Source organism: Bombus pascuorum, chromosome 9 (genome assembly GCF_905332965.1).
Source record: "Bombus pascuorum chromosome 9, iyBomPasc1.1, whole genome shotgun sequence".
Lineage (NCBI taxonomy): Eukaryota > Metazoa > Arthropoda > Insecta > Hymenoptera > Apidae > Bombus > Bombus pascuorum.
Genome location: NC_083496.1, coordinates 6690278 through 6715767, shown reverse-complemented (window position 1 = coordinate 6715767; position 25490 = coordinate 6690278). Strand labels below are relative to the sequence as shown.

Below are 25490 nucleotides of genomic sequence, written 5' to 3'. Positions count from 1 at the left end.
TGAAAGAATAAAAAAGAAGAAAAGAAAGAGATTGCAGAAAGTAGAAAGAAGTTATTGAACATGAAATTTATTATTAATATTGAATTAACACATTTACTGCGAGCATCTTGAATCCCAATTGCTGTATACTTTTATAACACGAATTAGAGATCACGAAATTTTGAAACGAAAGTTTTATAACAATCCACAAGTACAGTGTGTAAAGCTTCGATAAGATGATATTCTGTAGATGTTAAGAATTCAATCGACAACGAACGTGTTAGCAGCTTAATAACGTTGCATTACTTCGATACTATCGCGAATGAAACTTATGTTCAAGATCAATGTTCATTTTAATTTCAAATTTTTCATAAAATTTAATAGTAAACATAAATCGTAGAATATGTACATCGAAACATTTAAGTATTCTATGAATATCTTCTATTGTATGAATCTTCTTAACTATTTTCAGGGTGTCGATGTAATCCTATTGGTTCGATAACCACTGCGTGCGACATTGTAACAGGACAATGCCAATGCAAGCCCCATGTGACTGGCAGACAATGCGATCAATGTATGGTGAGTAGATCGCAATAAACATAAGTAGAAATTTATGTGTCTCGTTCCACCTCTTAAAATTGCTTTCACTCCCATTTTCTCGCAATAGATAAAAATTGATAAAAATAAATAAAATGATTTTGTATTCCACGAATATGTTAAGGATCGTTTGAATCGCTACTCGTCTCCAAAACTTAAGATCATTAAATTCTATTTGCGATTAAGAAAGAAGTGATCCAAAATGAATTTTATAAAAATTAGACAAAATACACATCACTTTGAGTATTATACGAAAAACATGTGTACAAAACTCTAGTGACATCGCTTTCTGAAATTTAATACGTCAGAATTATTATAGAATTGTTGCAACTATTATTTCACTAACCAATTAACACATTCGAATGACATATAGTCGTTACTAGAATCTGATTGAACGTGATCAAGTTTATTATTTGCAACCAGTCTTTTCTATTTTCTCATCTTGTTAAGATTGGTTTCTGGGGTTTGCCAACGGGAGCAGGATGCGCTCCTTGTGGTTGCGATCCTATAGGAGCGTATAATTCTTCCTGTCACGATAGTATTGGACAATGCTACTGCAAACCAGGAGTAGGTGGCACACGTTGCGATGTTTGTCTACCTGGATATTATGGATATTCATCAAACGGATGTCAAGGTATATTTTATAATACGATGCTAAATATTTTAATATATATAAATGATTTTATACGTTTCAATATACAAACAAAATGAGGAAACGAAGAAATAAAAATGAAGGAAAAGTATGAAATTTTTATAGTCATATGGAAATGCTACTAAATAATACGAAATTTGATATAATTGGATTTAATTAATCAGTATGTAAATGCTATCATATCCTTCACACATTTTGACATAGTTTCCATAAATCTTTTATTTTCAGTTTGCGATTCGTGTGTGCGACCAGGTCACGTTTGTGATCCTGACACAGGTCGCTGTGTGTGTCCAACCTTGACCTTTGGTGAACATTGCGACAGATGCAGATCAGGTTCCTGGGACTTGGTCCCAGGAGTTGGCTGCAGGCCCTGTGCGTGCACCCTTGGTTCCATGAAACCTCAGTGCGATCATCAAGGGCAATGTCCTTGTAGAATCGGCTACGATGGCCTTAGGTGTGAGAAATGCGCGAAAGGTTACTATGGTTATCCTAGGTGTCGACCTTGCAGCTGCAACGTGGCGGGTACCTTGCAATGTGATGATGAAACTTGCGATTGCAATGATAAAGGGCAGTGTCCTTGCAAGGTATCAAGTTTAACGCATCTTTAAATGGAATTTTTTAAATATCTAAATTTTAATTATGACTTACAAGATATTGTAGATGATTTGTCAAAAATTTTAAAAATTCATCTTTGAGTTCTTGATATAATTAAAGCATATAGTTCTTTATGGAAATATATTCGGTCAGTTTCTTAGGTTACACAAAAATTGTATGTTTGCTATTTAGGAATACGCGATCGGAAGGCAGTGTAGTCAATGTAAAGAAGGTACGTTCGGTTTAGCACTGGACAATCCGAAAGGTTGCACCGAATGTTTTTGTTTCGGAAGAACGACTTCCTGTCAACAAGCTGGCCTTAGTTGGGGACAGAGGAGATTGACACGACCACGAACTCTTTATGTCAATGACACTATCAATGATATAATAGTAAGCATCGTAGTATTACACAAAATGATTTCTACGTAAAAATGAGTTCTTATTCAGCTAAATCTTTGTCACTTAATCTTGTAAGAATAAAATTTGTATATTATGCACGTCTAAATCTAAATATTCGACACACGTATGCATATCATTTCGAAAAGAAATTTATCAAATTCAAATTAATTTCTTTTTCATCGGTCTCTCTTTCAGATATAATTACAAATAGAAAAATTATTATTGCTGTTATTAAAATATTACCAATACTGTAATATGAATAGAATTAAAAAATAATTATTAAGATATTTCTCCATTTATACAGGTTTCTAAATTTAGATCACGAGTGTTTTTATCTCCTATTAACGGTGGTTTAAACATGACCAATGGACTTTCAACGATCCCTGACACTGGAGGTGATGTAACGATACCATCGCATTTGTATTATAATTATCCTCTCTATTGGATGCTACCCGAATCTTTTCTTGGTGATAAGGTAACTTCAAATGTCTCGAAAACTATTGAATTTTACATTACACGATAAACAAGTGGCCACACGACGCTGAAAGATGACTTAACGTAATTCATAATTTAAGGTTGTATCCTACGGAGGATTTTTAAGATTCACAACTTCAACAGAAGGTGGAATACCTTTAAGATCAACTTTTCAATATCCGATCGTGCAACTGCAAGGAAACCGTAAAATTGTCTTAGAATACTATTTACCCGTACCTTCGGATAGCAATCATTACGAAGTCAGGTAATATTCAATTCCAATTAGTAATTAACATAATTTTAATTTGATATTCTAACAATAAATTAATGCCTGCTTTTATTTTGTTTCGATAACGAAATCATACGAACTACCCTCTTTTTAGATTTCACGAGTCCTTATGGCAATTACAAAATAGGCCAGACTATAAAGTCACAAGAGAGGTTCTTATGGTTGCTTTGCAAAATTTGCAATACATCCTGGTAAAAGCCTCCGATAATGCCGAATTTACAAGAACAACGTATGTAAACTTTATTATCGAAGTTACTTCTTGTTTTTCCTATTTTCTTCTTTTTCCTTCGCTTATATAAATTATTTAAGATTTATTTAAAATCGAGAAAATTCTTAGAATATCGAAAAATTCTCTTTATTCGACGATCTTTAGTACAAAATCTTTCTTCGTAACGTAATTCCTTTTAACTTGCAAAACTAAGTATTTGTGAAATTCTTTCGCTGTATTTTTGCTTTATATACGTACATCAAATATGTAAAATGTCCAATTATTGTATCATTATATTAAATTTTAGCTTGCACGAAGCTTCTATAGACGCTGCAGTTTTAACGCCTACGCATATACCGCAACTTGCAACCGGTGTCGAGATTTGCAAATGCCCCCCGAAATATAACAGCACGTCCTGTCAAGATCCGAGTATCGGACACTATCGATGGTACAACAACACAACCGTCACATCAACCATTGTTATCAACCTTATTGGAGAAGCAATACCTTGCCAGTGTAATGGAAGATCTGATATTTGCGATATAGAAACAGGACATTGCTTGGTAAGATAGTAGATTTAAATTCTACCAACTGCACTTTAAGAAGGAATCGTTCAGCTGTGTCTCTTATGTGAAAAAATTGTCATATTTTATACCAATTTTATACCATATTTTATGAACTAAAATAATTAAATGAAATTTTCAATAGACATGTTATTTAGAGTAATAAAAAATATTAAAGTATAAAATAAAGTCATTGTTTCAGATTTAGACAAATGTAACTAAAAAATACAAATAAAATCTCCATATATACGTATTATATGTCAAGTCTCTGCAATAAAACCCAACATTTTTGCTACAGAATTGCCGAGAGAACACCGCAGGACCAAGATGCGATATTTGCACAGACAGTTTCTATGGCCATCCAGACTTTGGTTGTAAACCGTGCCCTTGCCCACAAGCAGATAAAAGATTCTCAAATACTTGCATAGTTCTCGCCAATACGGAAGCAATTTGTGTTTGCAAACCTGGTACGTATCTTCAACGCATCGCAGAAGAATTTCTTTATAGAAATTTTAATTGCAAATGTATGATAACATTTATCAAAAACCAACTCAATCGTTGAATCAAAGAAACATTATTCTTGTTGATGTGAACCATACGAGAGAGAAGAGCCCTTTCTAAATTGAAATAAATTCAATTGTATCTCTATTTTTGACATTAGAAATATTTTTCTATCTTAATTTTTCATATCCAGAGAGGATATACTTATGGAGGTAAATTTATTTTATATTATTTATATGCGCAGGTTACACCGGTAGAAAATGCGAACGGTGTTCTTCCGGATATTATGGATTCCCGCACCTTTCTGGTGGCAAATGTATACCGTGCAATTGCAACCCTGCTGGAAGTTTGAACGATGAATGTGATACGGAAACAGGACAATGTAGATGCAGAGCTGGTTCTACGGGTCGTGATTGCTCTGAATGTACTGCGAATCGTCACGTCTATATAAATAACGTTTGCACGTGTAAGTGAAAAATGCGAAAACCTTGTTCGTTTAAATTTATCGAAATTCTCTCTTTTTTTCTTTTTTTTTTTGTATGATGTTTGAGTAGAAATTTTGTAATTTTGAAATTAATTAAATTTTTGTTAAATCGTTGATATTATTTTGCATTAGCGTGCAACGATAATTGTACCGGTATACTGCTCGACACTGTGGCTGCACTTTCGCAAGAATTAGCAGAAAACACCACTCATATAGCCAATGGTTATATTCCTCCTCCATGGGAAGAATTGTCTTATATTGACAACAACATAACAACGTTTCTAGATAAAATAAATCTTCGAAATAGACTGAGGCAAAGAATGAGAGATGTACCTTGGCATGAATATAGAAATCTTATGAAATACCTTGAAATGTTGCTCAAAACTGTATGTATTTAATTCTAATTTCATACTTATTTAAATTACATTCCTTAAATATTTATTCTTAGAGTCTTGAATATTATTTATTCGTAAACGAATTAACTCGTAATCGATCGTAAATTTTTTTGTATGAATATTTTAGGCGAACGAACGAGCTTTGCGCGCAGATACCATAAAATCAAAGACCAGTGATTTAGAAAATAACATATTTAGCGCAAAGATCGAAGCGGACAATCTGCGAAAATATATAGAGGGTACTTGCCTTAAATAAAATATTCTTATATACAAATTTTTCATTTTATATAAATCTATATATACTTATAATAAGAGTTTTCATTTTTCTAGATACAATAACATTGTTGAATCAATATACAAATGAGAACAAAAGAGTAGAAATAAAAAAAGCATTGAAAACAGCAAAAATGATTTTGAACAGTATAAAAGAACTAAATCTAGCAAAGAAGACTATGGAAATAGAACGTTTTCTCGAGTTAGTACTTTTAACAACTTTTTCACATAGATGCCGCATTGATTTTTATTATTACAATAAAATCCAATTTTATTACATCAAAATTATTGTTTCAATATTTATATAATAATTTTTGAAAATTTTTGAAAATTACAGGGATGTCGCAGAATACACTGATTGGTTAAATTCCTTGTACGATGCGACAGGACCATTAGCAATCGCTCAAAACACTGCTGAAGATTATTCTATCAAATTAACCGACATGCGAAACATCATAGAAAACACAATGGAAACGCTGTTCACATACGATGGTTTATACAACAATATTAATCAAACATATCAGGAAGCCAAAAATTACTGTAGCGAGATTGACATGTTACGGAGCACAATTAATGCGTCTCTTACCGAGGGGGAAAAGCTGATTAATGAAACGCGTGGTTTTATCATCGATTTTCATAATAATGTTCAAGTATGTACAAGTATAATAAATTAGCTTATAGACGATTTGGTGGAAATGTAAATTTAATTAATTATTTTAATATTTGTTACAATTACAAGTAACGATATCATCGGTATCTCGAGAAACATCTCAAAAGAAGACATATTAAATTACAGGACCTTCCGGAACTGCGAAACAAATTAACATACTGGTTTGATAAATTGAGTATGAAAGAAGAACTACTGTATAGATTAAATTACGAATATAACGACACATACGTGATACCCGCGATTGCACATGTGAAGAATTTATCAAACTACGTTGATCAGTATGTCAGGTAAGAGAAAATTATTTAGTTTTTTTCTTATACTTTTAATTCATATTATTTTATCGTCACGTTAATTAATATTTAGATAGTCAAGCAAATATCGTTATATATCAAGTCAAAGAAAAAGGTATTAAAATTGCTATTACTAAAAAGTATTAAAATTGTTATTGAAGATATTTAAACAATTTAAAGATAATTATTTATAGCTAGAAGTAGGTAAATACAATTTATATTCAAAGGGAAAGATAAAATAATAATTCGTTGTTTTATATTTTTAAAACATCTCGACGTATTTGATTATTAAAATACTTGAATATTTAAAACAAAACTGAAAAATTTTTTCGCACTGGTCCTGTATATATTTGACAAATACGTAACACAGTGTAAATGTGTATAACGCGGTAGAAATACGTGTTATAAAAATAATGTATATCTCTGCACGAGAACTTGGAGATACTCGGGACTTAAATTAAAAACAGAACAAAATGAAATCGTATGAAATATGAAGACAGTTCCAGTTGCGAATTAATAATCGTTATTTAGTAGTATGCTTTTACTTTATGTAATTGACGATCGATAACTTGATAAAGTGCAACTTGGCGTTTCTGCCGAGCAGTCTGTTTTCCGAGACAAAAAACATCGCAGCTAGTCCGCTGAAGGCCAGTCAAGCATACAAGAATATCGTCGATAACATAAGAACTGCAAATATAACAGCAACGGCAGCTAAAGATATTTCTGAAGACACGTACAATAAGGTAAGTAGACGCTTTGTAGTCATAGTGATTTAAAAAATAGTCAGCTTCACAACTATAACGTATTATCAGATATTTCCCGATGGCCCAAAATCAAAATCGCTCTTGGATAGCGCTAAAGAAATATCGCTGGCATCGTCCAAACAGCAAAATAGTGCAAACAAACATGGAAAGTTAGTACAAAACGCGAGTGATGGATTGGAATTGCAAAAGGAAGCTGTGAACATTTTGAAAAATACTCTCAATAGTACTGGAATTAGAGATAATCAAGTCAATATAAAATTGCAAACATTGCAAGATGACAGTAAGAAATGTAAGTTCATTTTATAGCAGTGATCTATTTTTCTATTTTTTTTTTTTTTTTTTTTTTTTTTTATATTTATACATAGCTATGACTTCAATAACCGCAATAAAAATGTGAGGATTTTTACTGATCGTTATGATTATAAAATTTTTGTATTTTGATATACTATACCTATACTTTTTAGAACAAATTATTTACTTTTAAGCTGTGATTAAAACTTCTTAATTAAAAGCCTGATGGTAATTAATTTTATCTTGAATTAAATCTGGATTTAATTCAAAGTTTGAATTAAAAGTTTGAAAAGCTTGAAAAGTTTCTATTGAAATATCCGTATGTTGCTTTTAGTGCGTGAAAATGTTAAAAATATATTAAACGACAACGAGAAGGTGTTAGAAAGTATTAAAACCTCGCAAAAACTTATTGGAGATTACGAAGAAGGAATTGCTAATATATTAAAACCAAAATTGCACGATTTAAAAAGAGAAGGCGATTCCGAAATCAGTTTAGCCAGCGAAAAATGTAAGATTTATTATATTTTTCTTCATGTTACGTATATACGTTTCTATATTTATCTCATCAAACAATCATGTAAAAAAATTATTTCAGTGACAGAAGCACTGAGTAACATGAAAAAAGCAGATGCAAAATTAATAAGTTTATCAAATGCCGCGGTAAAAAGGAAAAATGAATTTGATAAATGGAACGATACGTTGACTACAAAATTACAGAATCTCAAAGACAAAATCGCAGAAGCTAGAAACACCGCTGACGGAGTAATCATGATATTATAATTTTTGGAATATATTATCTTTTTATACTTTTGCCAAATAAATTTTTAAATGAAATGTTTTTCTTTAGATTCGCGTTTCTTTAAAATCAGCAGAAGGAAAAGAATGCAGCCGATCCTACAGACCATCCACATTACAGCCATCATCGATGAATTCGATTATCATGACCTTCGCACTTCCAAAAGGGAAAAAGGAAGGCCCCCTATTTTATTTGCCAAGTAGCATAAATGTAAGCATATTGCTCGAATTAAATACGAAATTAAATACATTATGAAATACGAAACGTGAAATACCTTTGCTATGTTTCTCTTGTTCATACAGGATGATTTCCTTGCCCTGGAGATCATTGACAGGAGAGTGAGATTTATGTGGAATGTTGGAGGAGGAACAGGTATTCTTACACACCCTGAAGTGATACAAAGTGGCGATCTTCTAGATGATAGATTCTGGTATCGTATTGAAGCTGAAAGGTATGTTATTTGAAGTATTATATGTATCATCTGACGTTAGTTTTTAATAAGTTTTTCTTATAAGAAATTATATTATATCGAAAAATTATGTAATTTTTTTATAACAGCATTTGAATAAAATTATTTTCTAAATTATATTATATCCCCGCCCCAAAGTAAAACGCTTCAATAGAACTTCAAAACTGAATGAGGAAATTAGACAAATGCATTTTACTAGAGGAAAATAACATTCATATTGAACTGCTAACACTTTGATCCTTTTTTCATTTACCTTACTTAAATAATATAATAAATAACGTTTTTGTCTGCCGATATATATAATACTTTTGTCTATGTATTAACTGCTTACTAAAATTTATGTCCATCCATCCATTATCTATATCACGTGCAAGAAATTGAATGAATTTTTTTGAGAAATTGAAATGATTTTCAGGGTTCGTCACTTGGGCAAATTATATGTACGAAAACAAGCGTCGACAACCAAAGAACATCCACCCATAAAGAATTCGACGAACTCTGAATACGGCCGCTTTGATATTACCAGTTCAGATCGTGTTTGGATAGGAAAAATTCCCATAACAGAACGTAGAAGAACCGAGCTTATTGCGTCTAATGGTCTTCCAGCATGTGTACACCAAGTTATTCTAGATGGAAAGCCTATAGGTCTTTGGAATTTCATTACAACTGCGCCAGATATGGCCTGCGAAGCATGTGTGGAAGGGTAATTATTAGAAAGTTCGAAATTTCGTTTAGTTTTTAAATATTTGAAAATGACTATTTATTTCAATGTTATAGAGTGGAAGATGTCAAGGATGATATAGCATACAGTTTCAATGGAGAAGGATATGCAGTCAGAAACAGAGTTTCTTCAGGACCATATAATAAATATTCGTTTGGAGTATCGATTAGCTTCCGAACTTACGACGAGAATGCGTTGCTATTTTTGGCAATTAATCCAGACAACGTACGTGATATTCACATATCATTTATTTTGAATAAATGTAAATTCTATCGTACCTCTTTCATTATATCATTATTATTACCAAATTCAATTATTGTACTTTTGATAATTGTCCTGTTTTTCTTAAAAATCTATTGGCGTATAAATGTTAAACGTCTACTTTAATGAAATATGATTGTATTTCATTTTTATCCACAACAGAACCAACACATCATGATATTCCTGCGAGAAGGAAAAGTGATCCTGCATATTGGTTACGGTGGTAATGTTAGCATGGAGATGTCCTCAAACTTTAAGTATAACAATGGAAACTGGACAAAAGTGGATGCATTTAGATATTATCAGCTACGTAAAACGGTTGAAAAATGTAGCTTGAGTGTAGGAGGAGAAAACGATAAGAGGATCGGCGCACCTACACCTCAACCCAAAAAAGAGGACATCCCTGATTTCATTCAGGCTAAATATTATATCGGTGGTGTTCCACCAAGTTTTCGCGCGGAAAAATTAATCCTGCCGTCTCAAGTTTCCTTCTTTGGCTGTATGTCTAATATCATCGTTGAAGAGGGCTATGATCCAATGGCAGAACAGTATCATGGAGTCGAGCCTACCTGTACAAATAAGGTAAATAACTTAATTTAGAAAAATGGATACTTACTATCTAGATGTTAAAAATAAATAAATTCCTACTGGTTCATTGAGATCTTCTTAATTATAAAATAGAATATTCTGGGATATTTTGTTCAGCTATTCTATGAAAAAAATATACATACATTTTATTTAAAGTAAATTTTCTATATTGTAAAACAATAGGAAGCACTTAAATAGTTAAGGAATTAAGAAACAATTCCTATAAGAGGAAAATTGATTACTCACTTTTGAAACATTTATTGTTCCCTTTAATGCTGGACAAAGAATTTTAATTTAAGTAAAGCAGTTCATACATAAATAAAAAATAAATTTTCATTTTTGCAGCCATTAAGGATCGTAGGATTTTACGGAGATGGGTACTTACAACATGTATCATACACACTGCGCAAAATAAACTCCACAATGAGTTTCTCTTTTAGAACAATGCAGGAAAACGCTGTACTCCTTCTTTCTACGTTCGAAGGACAAGAAGAACGTATGCCTCCTATACGACACATGAACGATGACTCAATTGTAAGTAAAATAATATCGTTATTTTTCTACATGAAAAACTTTTTGCATCGCAATTAAATGAAATAAACATAATGCAAGGCATTTAATTTAATTCTTCAATATTATATATTTAATATCATATCTGATATACAATATCTGCGCGATAAAATATGATCACATTGTGTTTTGGGAATATAATAAAATGAACGAAATTCGTCAAAATTCTCCAAGTAAATATTGAGATCATGATCCATGTTTCTAACTTACAATGTCATTTATTCTTTTAGAAAAAAAGTTACTATTCCGTATGCATAATCAATGGGCAAGTGCAAGTGCGTTTAAATGCTGGAAGAGGAGAGCTCACTTTACAATCGAATGATACCTTTAATGACGGGAGATATCACTCAGTAACAGTAATTAAAAGACGAAAAGATATCGAATTGCGAATAGACGACGCTTATCAGAGCGCGGGTAAATTACCCACCAGTGCGGCTATTAAAGCTCCCGAAGAAAGTGGAGGACTATTCTTCGGAGGTTTACCAGTACTTATTAACAATACCAACATGATTTCCACCACCACGCCTTTGTATGGGACGATTAAAGATGCAATATTTAATGACGAGTAAGTTAAATACAACAAATTTTACAATATTCCGTATTAATAAACTAAATAAGAAATATTCATTAAATTATTTCTTCTTATAGCATTGTTCGTTTTGATGAGGCCATTAATTTTGAACATGCACTAATTGGTCGTTCCGGACCAAGCATGGGAAAAGATCCTCCTACATATACACCATCAGCATCACTGTCAAGGGGAATGTCTACCCAACCGGAAGGGTGTCAAAAAGTGCCGTATTATTCTTTGGAAGCTGGTGCCCTCAAATTTGGTGACAAACCAAACAGTCACACGCAACTTTATCTAAATTTTAAAAAATTTTGGGAGAAGAAGTATGCAATAGAATTTGATTTCAGAACATACTATCCAAATGGACTGCTTTTTATTACTCCAGTATGTAGAAATTATTTATAACTTTTAGAAACAGCATATATTTAAGAATCGGGCCCTTGCCTGGCCTTGATTGACCAAGCTTGTCGATTACCTTGCCATACCTAATATCCATACAAGCCCTTACACTATAGAATATTACTAATTAATATATCTCTTTTAAATCATAGGGCCTTAGACCAAAACACTATCTCATGGTCGTGATACGAGATGGACAGCTTTTACTCTTGGTAAAAAGCAAACAGAAGAAAGAAATACTGTTTAAAACACCGTTTAATGACGGTAATTGGCATCATGTAGTGATCAGTCATGACGAGCGGAAGTTGACATTGCTCGTGGATTCTCAAACACCACGCACGATTAAAGTGCCAAGAAAAATTGGACTAGCTTCTATGATGTATATTGGGGGCCTGCCTGAAAGTGGAACACCCATACCTGAACAAGTCGTAGTTAAACTTGAAACCCTCAAAGGTTGTATCAGAGGGTTGAGGATCAATGGGAACGTGTATGATATGGTTGGTTCTACGAGTAGAGCCTATCAAGTGGGACAGTGTTTCCCAAATGTTGAAAGTGGAGCTTATTTCCAGGATGAAGCATATGCCATATACAGTAAGATATCAAAGTTATCTGTTTATAAAAATGAGTATCACACAAAAATAAAAATAGATCATAATGGTGAACGAAATTTTCCTCTTTTACAGAGAGGAACTTTGAATTAGGTGCTGTACTCGAACTTCAGTTGGAATTTAGAACATCAGAATTGTCGGGTGTTTTGCTTTCTATAACGGCACCCGGCAATTCGCCTTCATTATCATTAGAACTGAATAATGGTAAAGTGATTATGTCGGGTGATCTAGGAGATAACAATCCGTTATATGTAGAACAACGTTTTAATAGTCCATACACGATCTGTGACAATCGATGGCACAGAATACAAGCAGTTTATAACGACGAAGAATTGGCACTGAAAGTCGATGAGTTGGATCAGAAGTATGGCCTTCCAGCTAACGTCAATTATCATATAATGGATGCTACAGTTTCTGGCCCTCTATACATTGGTGGTTTGCCAGGTTAGACATACTTATCAACCTCCTTCTATTTAGTTATATTCCACTAAAAAAATATAATAAAAACAATTTACTATTATATTTATAAATGTGAATCAATAACGTATATCTTTGCTCCAGCCTCTGCTCCAAAAGGAACATTAATAACAAGGGATCATTTCAACGGATGTATAAGAAATGTAATGATAGGGGGAGAAAGACGAGATTGGACAGACATGGATGAATTGCACAATATTCACTTGAGCTCCTGCCCAGTACAATGATAATCAGTACAATGTGTGAACTCCTCTGAGTCATTCAATTTTGTTCCAAAGACTGTTCAAAGGACGCACAATGCTCGAAAGGTTTCTATGAACTGTGTTCAATACAATTTCACACTGGGATCAAGTGCCATATCATGATGGAAATTCTTTAATCATTAAGACATAAGGTTAAACGAAGCCAAGAGATGCTAGCATGCAAACGCATGAAGTTTACATTGATGTTTCTCAAACTTGTTTTTATTATTTTAAAGTTCTATAATAACAACTTTTTATACAATATTAACGAAACTTTCTCATTCTTTTATATGTATCTCTTTCTGATATATTTATATAAAAAGTATGTTCAGAAAAAATGATATATAATGAATATAATGTGAAAAGAATAAGCTAATATTTATAATTTGTACATAACAGATTTTACATTTACTTAATTCAACTAAAATTTTCTTAAATAAATTTTTACCACATATAAAAAAAAATAAACAACTTTCTCAACATATACCAAAAAAATTTAACTTAATTTAGATGCATTATATGTATACTATTTGATAAATCAATGTTGTATCACTAATTAATTATTATTTAAGCATCTATTTTGGAAATTATTAACGAAAAAGGAATTATACATTTATTTAACTTACTATTCTACTAAAATAAATCGATTAACATTATTTTAAAAATTTATAAATTATCTATCCAATGAATATTGTATTTAAAAAGTAGTTTTAAAAATTGTGACATATATACTTACAAAATAATAATACGAGGTAGAAGCAATTCGTTACACTTATATTGCCATTCCACAATAAGTATTTTAATAATAATATTCATATCACTCCCTTCTGGAAGATGCAATTAACAAATGAATATCTTCCCGCACTTTTATACAAATCTATATACTAACGAATACAACGTATATCAAAACTTAAATTGAAAATAAAAGGTTATAAAATATTAACTTGACGAAAAGATCATAATTCATAACATAAATTGGAATCTAATTAATTATAGACATAAAGAATGTTGGTTTATAATTTAATGTTAGTATATTGGAAGATCAATGTATGACGTAGTAAAAATTCAAACGATTATCCGCCATTGAAACGTTTTCTAGAACTTATTTCACGATATGTATTTCACGATAATTTTGTAAAACATAGTTTGAGAAACAATTTTTAAAGCATTAACAAATTATGGCACAAATTCGCGTCGAATTGTATCATAGACCTGATATGCAAAACAAATGTCATAACATACGTGTAAGTAGCAAGATCACTGCCATATAGTTTAATTGTAATTCATCTGTAAGTCACAAAACAATTGTACATCAGTATTTAAAGCTATTTATTATCGTTAATGTAAGAGCAAATAGCGATTTCGATCGAGAGCGCAGCATAAAACATAAAATGGCACTCGATCGAAATCGTATATTTTTTAAAAAGGAAAGGATAAGAACGAACGAAGTGGAATTATTTTGTACTGTTATAGCGGTAGTAAGGTATCGAATTGTAATATTTAAGATGATTAGAAGCGGAAGGAAAGTCATGTTTAACACCCTGTAATAAAGTGCCCTTAATGAATTAAATATATATATAGGGAGAAATGTTCTTCACAAGGATATTTTAATATTTATGTCTAGTATTTTTCTTATTCGTTGAAATGTAATATATTATACATATGCAGAAAAATTAACAATGACGCCTTCGCTATTGTGTATAAAATATATAACAATGAGAAAGTATGGTTATTTAATTCACCCTTTTCTGTACTCCAAAGGTTATATATACATTTACATTACACAACCAATTAAGACAAAGAAGACACATTTAGTTCCATTAGATATATATTCACAGATGAAGACTCAAGAATAAAAGTCTATTGGAAAGTGGGTTATTAAATTTTATTGATGACATTCGCTGCAAGATGCTAACAGTAAAATATGACCCAAATTTTGACTTGACGTACTCAATAAATATATATATATATCATTGAGTAGTAGATTCATTTATGCGTATATAAAAACATAATATTTACAGACATGGATAAATCGACAAAGTTTTCAGTTTTCACTTCTTTCATTTATGACAATAAAAATGAAGGATTATTACATAAAAGTAATCGTTTATTAATAGTAAGCGCGATTATTTATATCCCATTTTTTCCTATCTCTGTGTTTTTCGTTTCATTGTTTATCACGCCGATTGCCAACAGCTCACTAATAATATTTCTCTGCTTCGAAAAATATAAATATCAAGCACAAGCAATCATCCTCCCTTCCTACAGTTACACATCCTTTTTTCGAACTTTCTCTTACTGTTTGTAGCTTTTCTTACTATTTTCAATCCCTTCTCCACAAGCCGGTGTTCCTCCGTTGATTCTTAAGATTAGTGACTATTATATCGTTATTCATAAATCTTCATTCACTGTTCGTTCACATTGTTATCGTAGCTTTTAACGCGACTTATGTCTTCAAATCTTATAATTCATCTTACGGCGTTTACTTATTTTCGCGTTCAATATTGTCAAGTCGGACTGTTTTCGGAGACTGAGGCTCACAAAAATTTCTCTACTCATCATTTTTTACGGCGATACACGCAATAGATTTACAATACAAGAGAATAGAATATAACGAACTCCTTTGGATATCTACGATCGACGGATTCTTTTCTTATTTGAAGTAAAATTTGTTTTGCAAGTCCCTTCATTATACAAATCATCTACCTCGAACGTGAGCTTGAATAAAATAATCTCGGGACGATTGAACCAAATATTGCATTATTGCGAATTAAAAATATATTTTTCGCGATTATAATTGTGAAGAACATGAAATTCGATATGTTGCATAATTACTTAAGAATAATCAATACGGTCGTGTTCTGCTATGCCATTGCAGAATATAGGGGGGTCTATTGTTCCAGTGAACCAATCCAAATATTGTTTTTTCCTTTCTTCTTCTTCTTTCTTATGACTTTATCGCTTTAAATTCCATGCACAGACCCATAAAGTTAAAAAATACATTCTACAAATATTGGACAAGTAAAAAATTGATAAACGCTATAATATACACGCTAAACATAATTTAAATAAAGAATTCGAGAACAAAATTCTACAACAGATAGACCCTCCATATTTCTGTACAAAAATTGTATTTTACCTCTATCTAGTTTCTATTCATTCGTCCTATCAGCGTATTACGAAAAACGGATTGCATACACGTTAAAAAAATTGAATCGTCAAGATGGAAGATCAGTGCCAGTCCCACACGAACGGCGGACAGTTATAATTTATGGCACAATAAATAAATAGTTCTTTCGTTATTACGTTATTATGCTAATTATCCTTCATGTACAATACAAGAACCGCATGTTTCGTTTCGCTTGAAATTGGACTGACACGTTCCATTAGGAAATGAGACATACTAAAAAAGAAAGAAAAATAAAAAAAGGAAAGAAAGAGAACGATTACCATCCGAAAAAATAAGATCCATATACTGTTTACAAAATTCACGAGGGTAATTACCCAACTTATAAACGGGTTAAACATTAGTCCGTTTGATTAAAATTTTCAACAATATACTAAGACATTTATAAATAAATCATTAACACTCTCTTTCCAAGGTTTCTTTTCTCAATTACGAGGAACGCAGACTATGGATACTGGATTAGAATTATTTAGGCCTAGGACATATTCAAATAAATTAATTAAAGTAAAGATAACTTTAAATATAAACAAAATTTTTGTTGTTTCAGTTAAATTATTGTTGTTCTATATTCCAAACCATCTTCTGCTTTCCTCTTACAATGATCGAAACTATCATAAGATTTTAAACTGTTCGATGCATCGTAAAGAATAAGTATGTATTGCGCGCAGGAAAGAAAAATAGCAATTCAATCAAAGATTTCACCAGTTCGTGGCCGTTTTCAATATCCAGACACTTCCTATCAGTTACCAAAATTATTACTGTTCACTCAAGAAACGAACTTTTGGTACTGCTTAGTACGGTCTCATTTTCTCTCCTTTCTCAAATCCTTGCAAGTTTCTAATCTTACACCGATACACACTTCACAAAACTCGCTTCAAGATATTCAAATCAACGAGGCATTATATAAATTATATTCGATGGTACCTACACTGTAAAGGAAAACATCCTCGCACAACATCAATTACATTCAGATCGATCTTAAGGCTGATTTGGTATTTTCTTTCACTAATCAGAATCAACTTATATATTTACAAATCCACATTATTATTATTTTTTACCTTTTTCGTTTGTCCGTGAGCTGGTATTTTTCAACACTTTTCAGCAAACGAATTACATTATCTACGTACGCTGCTTAACGGCTGCGCAAATCTCATGGTCAACGAGGAATCATTAATTCACCTTTGACGACGATATACATTAAACACAAAAATGTTGAAGTTTAAAATCATTTGGAAAAAATATCGAAGAGACTTCTACAAATGAAATTTTCGTGCAAAACAATCATTTTATTCTCATAAATATTATTTTAGTTTTGTTAAATAGAAATTAATCAAATACAAAAATCACATTGAGAAATTCGAATCTTTTTCTAGACTCTGTCAAAAATATATTCAAATTAATGATCCTCTATTTACGTTTAGTAATTTATAAAAGTTAATGATACTACGATAATAATAATAATTATAATAATAATTAAGAGCAGTTTTAATTTACGCGTAAGAGAAATATGTGCGAATTACTTTATGTAATATAAAGACGAAATGTTCGTTCGACACTTATGAAAGCCCTGCCTCTCTTTTAGCAAAAAAGAAGAAACAATTTTATAAGAAAAATTAATTAATACCTTTTATCAATCAGTCACAACTTTCATTTACAACACAATAGCTTACATGATTACAAGGCGATTACACGTCAGAAGTTAGTCCTCAAAGATATTAGATACTGACAACAAACCATTCCTATTAATTAGATATTGATAAACTTATGACACAGTGATTGATGCCAACGTTAACTTAAAAACAAAACAAAACAAGAAATAAAACAAAAGAAAAATATAAAAAGAAAAGATACAACAAATTACAAAAAACGAAACATACGTGGTAACATTGCGCCGTTCAATATGGTGTGCGATCGTAAAAAACGCTAGAAATGATTGCACACCCGCATCTGTGAGTCAGCATCAATCATTTGTCTTTATAAAATTGACTAAAAACGCAACGTTTGCATTAATTTAATATGGGCCTGTATTAAAATAGTAACTATGAACAACAGAGGGCATAGTAGCATAAAATGTGACACATGTGTAAAACTATATGACGAGAGGCATGTCTTTCTTGTTTGGCAAATTCACCTTTTTACCTTGCCAAAGGCTGTTGTGTATCGTAAAGGCATCTATGGTCACAGTCAGATGCTTTGTATGTACTTGAGAAAAGCATTTTGCTCCTGAATTGTATCTAAAAACAAAGAATTATATTATAAATTTATTATATACATTATTGTACTAACAAGAGTTACATAGTATATATATTCAATCCAAGTGATTATGCAAATGGTACATACGAGGAAAAGATTTTCACATTTTTCAATATCCTTGCTTAATAACATGGTATTGCAATGTAGAATGAGATCATAGAAGTACATCTACAATAAGAATCTAAAAATAAAAATCTATGATGACAAACTTACTTGAAAAATTTGTCGAACATTTTATCCATGACTTGTTTCGGTCCGGTACCATATAACTTTGAAACTTCTTCTCTATCTGGGCAGTATGAGTAGAGAGCCCGGAATTGGCAGCCAGCATCTCGAAATAAGATAAGAAAATGCTTGCTTTCTGATCTTGCAATTTCGTCCAAAACTCTTCTCTTCGCTTCCTTATTTACCGTTCCCGGAAATACACAATACTCCACAGCGTTTAGCATAATGCCACGATTTGACTTGGTGGTTGGTTGTTTATACAATCTCGGACCTATTGACAAAAAGAAACCAATCTCAAAGTTTACGCAATATAAATTTCATCAGTGAGTAATTGCTTGCTTAACAGGTTAATTTAATAAAATTGTCCACGTGAAGAATTTAAGTGTATTCCACATCTCCTAAAAAAAAACATTTCTTCATAAAGATGGCAACAAATTTCAACTTATAAATTATGAATTCTTACATTTGTACCTGAGTAGTAAATAAATGAAATTTGGCAACTAAATTTCTTAAAATCCTTACCATTATAGTCCATCATCGAACTTGGTGTACTACTGATATCGCTGCTACCATCATCGAACACGCGTCTCTTGGTCATCAAACCGGGAGGTAAAGAACCAGGTCCTGATGGTGACGGAAGATGCCTCATGCTACCCATACCCGGACTCGGTGCTCTCCTAGGAGGTGTAGCTCTGCCCAGTCCGCTGTCCGTATCTGTGTATCGACACATCATACCGTCTTGATCACTACTCGAACCTGCGAACGCAAGCTCGGTATATGAAGATAGAAATAAAAAAAAAAAAGACTCGAACGTATGTGTCCGTCCACGAGATAAAGGACAAGAGATACGGCCTTTCAACAGTCAGTCCAATGTATAAAACGTTTATACCCATCCAAGCAAGAGGAATTTGAACGGAATCAATTTTATTAATTACTAAACAGTTAGTCCCTGATACGGATTGTGAGATATTAGTCACTTGTTAGACTTACGAAGGACCTTCAAGAGTATCCATCTTCATAGCTTGCGTCCAATATAAAAACTTTGAAAAATATATATCATACAAATATTAAAAATTTGTTTTCTTTTTAATTCTATGTATCGTCTAAGTTGTTCAAATAAAACAGTAAAACTTTTCATGATTCTAAGATAATCTAAGGAACTATTTATTTAAGGAATTTTGAAAACCATAACGACTCCGACAATTTGACTCAGATACTATTTTATCTTTGTAAAACGCGACGAAAAAACAGTGGACAAATTCATTTGTAGTAAAACATATGATTGCTAGTAGTAATTTTGCGATTTTAGCGGACAAACGAAGCATAACAAATTCATCTATAGACAGTATAATCCGTTAAATGCAGTAGTAAATGTATTAACTCATGCAGCACTTATGAGCTCTATTGAGAAATATGATGCTCTTCGCTAAGATGAATTTACTATGCTATATTACCATAATACCTGGAAATAAAAATAGAGAGGAATGACAGAACAAATACATATTCAACATAAGTGATGGGATAACCATATGATACAGGACCTAAATGTGAGTCAGAGTGAAAGGTTATTATATGGAAACTGGAACCACCAACAATAATCTGAAAAACACTGAAAATATTGGTACCCATAACCAGTGCTGTACAACAATAAGCCCAACAAGCATCAACTTAAATTTATCTGCAGCAAATGAGTTATCCTGTGAATGAGAATCAAAATTTTATCTGCTCATAGAGGAACATTTTGAGAAGTAAAGAAGTAAAGACAATTAAAAAAAAAAAAAAAAAGGCTGGGAAGCGCTTATGTATCATTTATCTCTCAAGCAATAGAATATAAACATAGCAGATAGAATTTCGAACACATCTAAACAATGTGCTGTTGGTGTATGCGTGTAAGTATATCACTGCCACCTGTGCTCCGATCTGCCACCATGCGACTACGTGTATGCTATGTAGCCTACAAAAAATTGGAACGGTGTACGGGACACGTAAAATATACTTTTGCACGATAGAAGGGGGATTAAACGTATTCCAAGTCACTGGTGCTTCTTACCACACAAATTCATCAAGGAATTAGACTTTCTCCCCTTAAAGTTTTGGTAACTCGGGTATTTAGGCCTGCCTCTAACCTGTTGCTGAGGCTCCTGCACATCTGCAATAATGCAATGTTTACCTTGTTACATTCCAAACGCTATGTACGATCAAAGATTAATAGTAGGGGATGCTTCAATCGTACGTCATTGCATCAGGGGCAGAGTCTAACTACGAGCCATGTCCACTAGGAACATCAAAAACTCAAGGTAGCCAGTGCAGGTTGGTGCAGAACAATGTTGCGTTCCAACTGAAAGATGTCTACTATAAGGCGCTACTTAAAAATAAAGTCATACCCTTAAGTAACCTTACTTAGGTAATTTGAAGAATAATCAAATGCTAATGAAATATTCAACATTGTAAGATTCATACGTAGCTGCCCATACCAGTGATACATCCTGCAACGAGTCTACTTTCATCAAGCCAAACGTTTAAAGGAACATGATTTAAGGCATTCTTTCTATAAACAATATTCAACCCACCTCTAGATGTTTTGTAGGAACCACGTCGACCAAGTTGATTCATACTTCGACAAGGGGAGGAACCTCTACCGTCATCGGGTGAATCTACGGAAGATACTAAAATAGGGTACCTCTATTACAATCAGTTAGTTCCTCTCCAGGACGATACTAAATACTATATATGTTCTTAAGAATATGTTCTGCTACGACATTACATTAATAAACAGATATTTTAAATAAATTTGAAGCATGCAAAATTGTACGAAAACAAAAGTGCCATAATATATATATATATCATTCACACGTTAAAAATGAATAATTTTGAAAAAAAATATTGAACACAATATATCGTCAAGTATTTTCCATTCTTGCTTATATATATTTGGAACAATAATATTAAATTTTTCTCTTTTTTTTTTTTTTTTTTGTTATATATGAAGTAATTGTATATATGTTACAACTAATTAATATGGGAATATTTCCATAAATTTTTCCGTCAAATATTAGAAGTAACAAGTATAAATAAAACACTCCAATCAGCATGTTAATAATCATAGGACGACATTTAATATTCCAATAATTTGTTACTTGTTTAGCTCTTCTTATGCAAAGCTAACAAATATATATATATGTGATGTTTTAGATATATACGCGAGTCAGAGAGTGTGTGTTGTGCATACCCCTGAGACTGCCGCCCCGATAAAGAGGGCCGGAACGTCGTTCATCGAAATGGGCAGCAGTGAGACTGTCCTGCGAGCCTCGGTAGTAATCTCGCCTCATCGTCGGAGAAGTCAGCGACGCTACAGTAAGTGTGTTAGTGCAAAACAATCAGCTCGAAATTTCTTTACTATTCTAGTTTATTCAAATGAGTATCTAGGTAATGTATGAGATCAGTTCGCTGTGCAATGTTTCCGTCTGGAACGATCGACGGATAAACTAGTATAGCCGAAAAAATTTAGAGCTTATGGAATTGTGACTGGGTGAGCTCCCATAAAACAAAAGAAAACAACAAGAAAATCAGTATGAAAAACACGACGTTACTGAAGAAAAAAAAATTAGATCTTTCGGACTTGAATTTTCGCCATGCAAAAAATAAATGCAATTACATTACAACACTAAGAAACTGTTACTATTAGATTATAATAAAGGAGTATACTTGTTACGATAGCAGTGGTAACTGTTATCTTGGAGGTGACTTAATACATGTGCAATAATATATGTTAAAATATGTTGGTCATTACATTATATAAATAACAATCATTTTAACTATATGTATCCTATTTAACTTCCTCTCCAAGAAACACTGATCATTGCAGTGAATAATTGTTTCACTACCAAATGTTAGATTCGTTATTATACCTGTACTTAGATTAGAAGAAGAACCCTTCTTTCCACGACTCGGCGTAAGAGCTCCAGAATCCAACTCCGTACCAGCATCCACATGAATCGTTTTGGGTCGAGGTCGAGTTGTTGCAGTCTTGTTACGCAATTTCGTTGGTTTTATTGTATTAAGAAGTTCTTTATCGATAACCTTGCCCTAAATAATAGTAACAATTTCTAGCGATTAATTCAATTAAAACACTATTGATGACAGAAAACTTAGAAAAAGCACTCACTTCTCTTTCTGCCTCTTCTATTGCTTTCTTTACTTTATGTTGTTCTAAGATAGCTGCCCTTCGTTGCCTTTCCTCTTCCTTTTTACGAGCTCTTTCTTCTGCTTTCAATTTCTCTTGTTCTCGACGAGCTTGCGCTTCTACCTCTTTTCTCTCTTTCATCTCTTCTTGTTGCTGTCTTCTTTGTAATGATAAGAGCATTATACGTTCTTTTTTCCGTTCCATTTCATCAAGAGAATTCTACAACAATATTCCAATAAAATGTATGTAAGGTAAAAGAAGAAAAAAAAGATTGCGACAAAATTCATACGAAGTTTATCGCATAACTTACTGGATCAGGATTTGCTAATTGATTTCCAATTATTAAACCAACTCCAGATTGTCGACTCTCTCCACTCATCTCGTGTCGTTCTCTTTGCTTTTCTCTTTCTCCTTCTCTTTGTATTTCTCTATCTCTAATTTCTTGCCGTTGGAAGTCTCTCTCGTCTATCTGGCGCTGCTTTTCTCGATCAGAATCTCGTTGAATTTCCAGCTGTTTCTGTCTATCCATAACAATCGCAGAAGGAGAGTCAGGACGCATCGTAAAATCTTCATTGTCAACGTATGAAGACACGCCTCTTTCCTAAAGAAAAAAAGAAAATTACACATTTACTATATACATAACACGTCCTGTATACGGATTCTAAAATTTTAAAATTATCATTACATATTTACCTTTTTAGGGGATGTCCTTTTCACTCTAAGGGTTGGTTTTGGTTTCTTCGGCGCATCATTATCAAAGCAGATATAAAATCCTTTTTCACCAGCATCCGTTGGATCTAAAGGTGTTACCTCTGGTGTACCTGATGGAGATGGTGTGGCTTCTCTTAATGATGGGTGAGGTTGAAATGAATTACGTGATATTGAAGGTCTAGTTGGTGATGGAATTCTATATGTACGGCTGCCGGACGTGATGTTTAAACCTCTTATACCTTGTGTAAGTTCATCATCATTTCCTTTAAAACACATGAATGAATGAACAAAAAGAAGATGAAAACAAAAACATAAACGTAATGAATTCTTTGAAGATATTACACGTGATATGTTTTTAGGTGAATGGGAAAAAAAACACTTACCAATAAATGATATATTCTGAGGCTTCATATCATCAACAGGTGGAGCTGGAACAGGTGCATGCATTGCAGTAATTTGTCTTTTTTCGGTAGGGCTTTCACACTTAATCGGTATATGATGTACAGTTGGCCTTTTTGGTTCAGGACTTTCGCTCATTAACTGACTTATTCGATGAACCTACATAACAGAATTGAGGATAGAAAATTTGGTAGCGACAATATTAATATAATATATAAACTATCAAACTGTCACAAATAAACGAACCTTATAATGATAACTATACGAATTAGTAAAACTGGATGAATGAAAAAACTGCATTTTTGGTTGTATAAATCTTTTAAAAAGGCAGGTAATTTAAAAAAGAGAGAGGAGCGCTCGAACGTCGAAACTTCAATCCGAGGAGCGTCTGCTATACTAGGTGTGAAGAGAGTATCTATAAATGTGCATTACATCACTAACTGGTTCCATGACAGTTTCTTACATATACACATACATATATGAAGCAATTCATTTGCTATCTAATTGACCAAAAAAAGTAGCGAATAATATACAATCTTAACAATAAAACAAAACTTCTCTGTTAGTTTAAATTAGTATTATGAAAATATATATAATTATTTATTTTTATTTTTTGGGTGCTTAAAATATTAATTTCATTTAAAATAATTAAAACGAATTAATTAAAACGAAGCTTGATAAATTGGATTTCGAGAATTTAAGATATATTTTAATATAGTTTCCATAAATAAAATAAAAATTTAAATAATACTTAGATAAAAATAAAAATAAAAATTTTTCCTTGTGAATTATTCAAAAAAGTAAAAATCAAATAGAATAACTAAAGATCGTTATACTCACAGCATTGCGATGTTGTGGACTAGCAGAAGATGGTGGTGTTTGATTAAAGATAGATGTAGATGATGGATATGTAGGACCAGGATGACTCATTTGATTATTACAAAGACTATGATCTCCACCATTGAGGTACCTCGGTTCTTGAGGAGTATCGTGTAGAACAAATCCTTTCTGTTGAGGTGGATGCGTTCCCCAATTTCGTGTATCTTGATATAAGCGCATATCTTGTTGATAAGCTACACAAAGTTTTGAAAGATTTATGTTAAAAATTACGAAAATATCGATAGATTAAATCCTAGGCTGTTATAATGTACATACGTGTTGGTTGAGTACTATATCGTGGATCCATTGACTGTTGATAGCCCACAGCAGCCATTTCATTTGCTAAGCTTTGAGTTGGAGGTGGTTGACCCCACATTCGTCTTTGCAATTGGGGTTGATCATGTAGATAGAACTGAGATTGTTGAGTATCTTGTAATTTGGATGTTAATGGATTTATAGGCGCCATTCCAAAATTCTAAACAGGAAAGGAAAAAAGATGTAAATGTTTTAGATGTTATTATAAAATAA

The 25490-nt window shown here is 32.3% G+C and overlaps 2 protein-coding genes across 29 annotated transcripts in view; one reads left to right on the top strand and one right to left on the bottom strand.

Moving 5' to 3' along the window:
- LOC132910725 (laminin subunit alpha lam-3) overlaps positions 1-14848 on the top strand; it is a 195805-nt gene extending 180957 nt beyond the window's left edge. For all 3 annotated transcript variants that reach the window (XM_060966630.1, XM_060966629.1, XM_060966628.1), the window contains 30 exons: positions 452-558; positions 1027-1210; positions 1457-1812; positions 2015-2212; positions 2526-2696; positions 2797-2960; positions 3079-3213; positions 3500-3755; positions 4054-4222; positions 4501-4722; positions 4873-5126; positions 5263-5374; positions 5466-5610; positions 5746-6058; positions 6205-6365; positions 6973-7111; positions 7181-7421; positions 7758-7931; positions 8019-8185; positions 8271-8429; positions 8522-8670; positions 9104-9391; positions 9466-9634; positions 9833-10252; positions 10604-10792; positions 11059-11393; positions 11477-11783; positions 11951-12389; positions 12482-12850; positions 12968-14848. In XM_060966630.1, the coding sequence (XP_060822613.1) occupies positions 452-558; positions 1027-1210; positions 1457-1812; positions 2015-2212; positions 2526-2696; positions 2797-2960; positions 3079-3213; positions 3500-3755; positions 4054-4222; positions 4501-4722; positions 4873-5126; positions 5263-5374; positions 5466-5610; positions 5746-6058; positions 6205-6365; positions 6973-7111; positions 7181-7421; positions 7758-7931; positions 8019-8185; positions 8271-8429; positions 8522-8670; positions 9104-9391; positions 9466-9634; positions 9833-10252; positions 10604-10792; positions 11059-11393; positions 11477-11783; positions 11951-12389; positions 12482-12850; positions 12968-13110 (6635 nt within the window). In that variant the 3' untranslated portion in view covers positions 13111-14848. The remainder of the gene's footprint in view (positions 1-451; positions 559-1026; positions 1211-1456; positions 1813-2014; positions 2213-2525; positions 2697-2796; positions 2961-3078; positions 3214-3499; positions 3756-4053; positions 4223-4500; positions 4723-4872; positions 5127-5262; positions 5375-5465; positions 5611-5745; positions 6059-6204; positions 6366-6972; positions 7112-7180; positions 7422-7757; positions 7932-8018; positions 8186-8270; positions 8430-8521; positions 8671-9103; positions 9392-9465; positions 9635-9832; positions 10253-10603; positions 10793-11058; positions 11394-11476; positions 11784-11950; positions 12390-12481; positions 12851-12967) is intronic.
- Positions 14849-14993: 145 nt separating this feature from the next.
- LOC132910729 (patronin) overlaps positions 14994-25490 on the bottom strand; it is an 84709-nt gene continuing 74212 nt past the window's right edge. For 8 of the 26 annotated variants that reach the window (XM_060966640.1, XM_060966651.1, XM_060966645.1 and 5 more), the window contains 13 exons: positions 25239-25437; positions 24924-25156; positions 24068-24242; positions 23667-23947; positions 23284-23574; positions 22956-23192; positions 22699-22876; positions 22020-22139; positions 21361-21456; positions 20841-20939; positions 19313-19546; positions 18779-19061; positions 14994-18546 (listed from right to left, as the gene is read on the bottom strand). In XM_060966640.1, the coding sequence (XP_060822623.1) occupies positions 18402-18546; positions 18779-19061; positions 19313-19546; positions 20841-20939; positions 21361-21456; positions 22020-22139; positions 22699-22876; positions 22956-23192; positions 23284-23574; positions 23667-23947; positions 24068-24242; positions 24924-25156; positions 25239-25437 (2571 nt within the window). In that variant the 3' untranslated portion in view covers positions 14994-18401. The remainder of the gene's footprint in view (positions 18547-18778; positions 19062-19312; positions 19547-20840; positions 20940-21360; positions 21457-22019; positions 22140-22698; positions 22877-22955; positions 23193-23283; positions 23575-23666; positions 23948-24067; positions 24243-24923; positions 25157-25238; positions 25438-25490) is intronic. The other 18 variants (XM_060966647.1, XM_060966648.1, XM_060966649.1 and 15 more) reach the window with 16 other exon arrangements.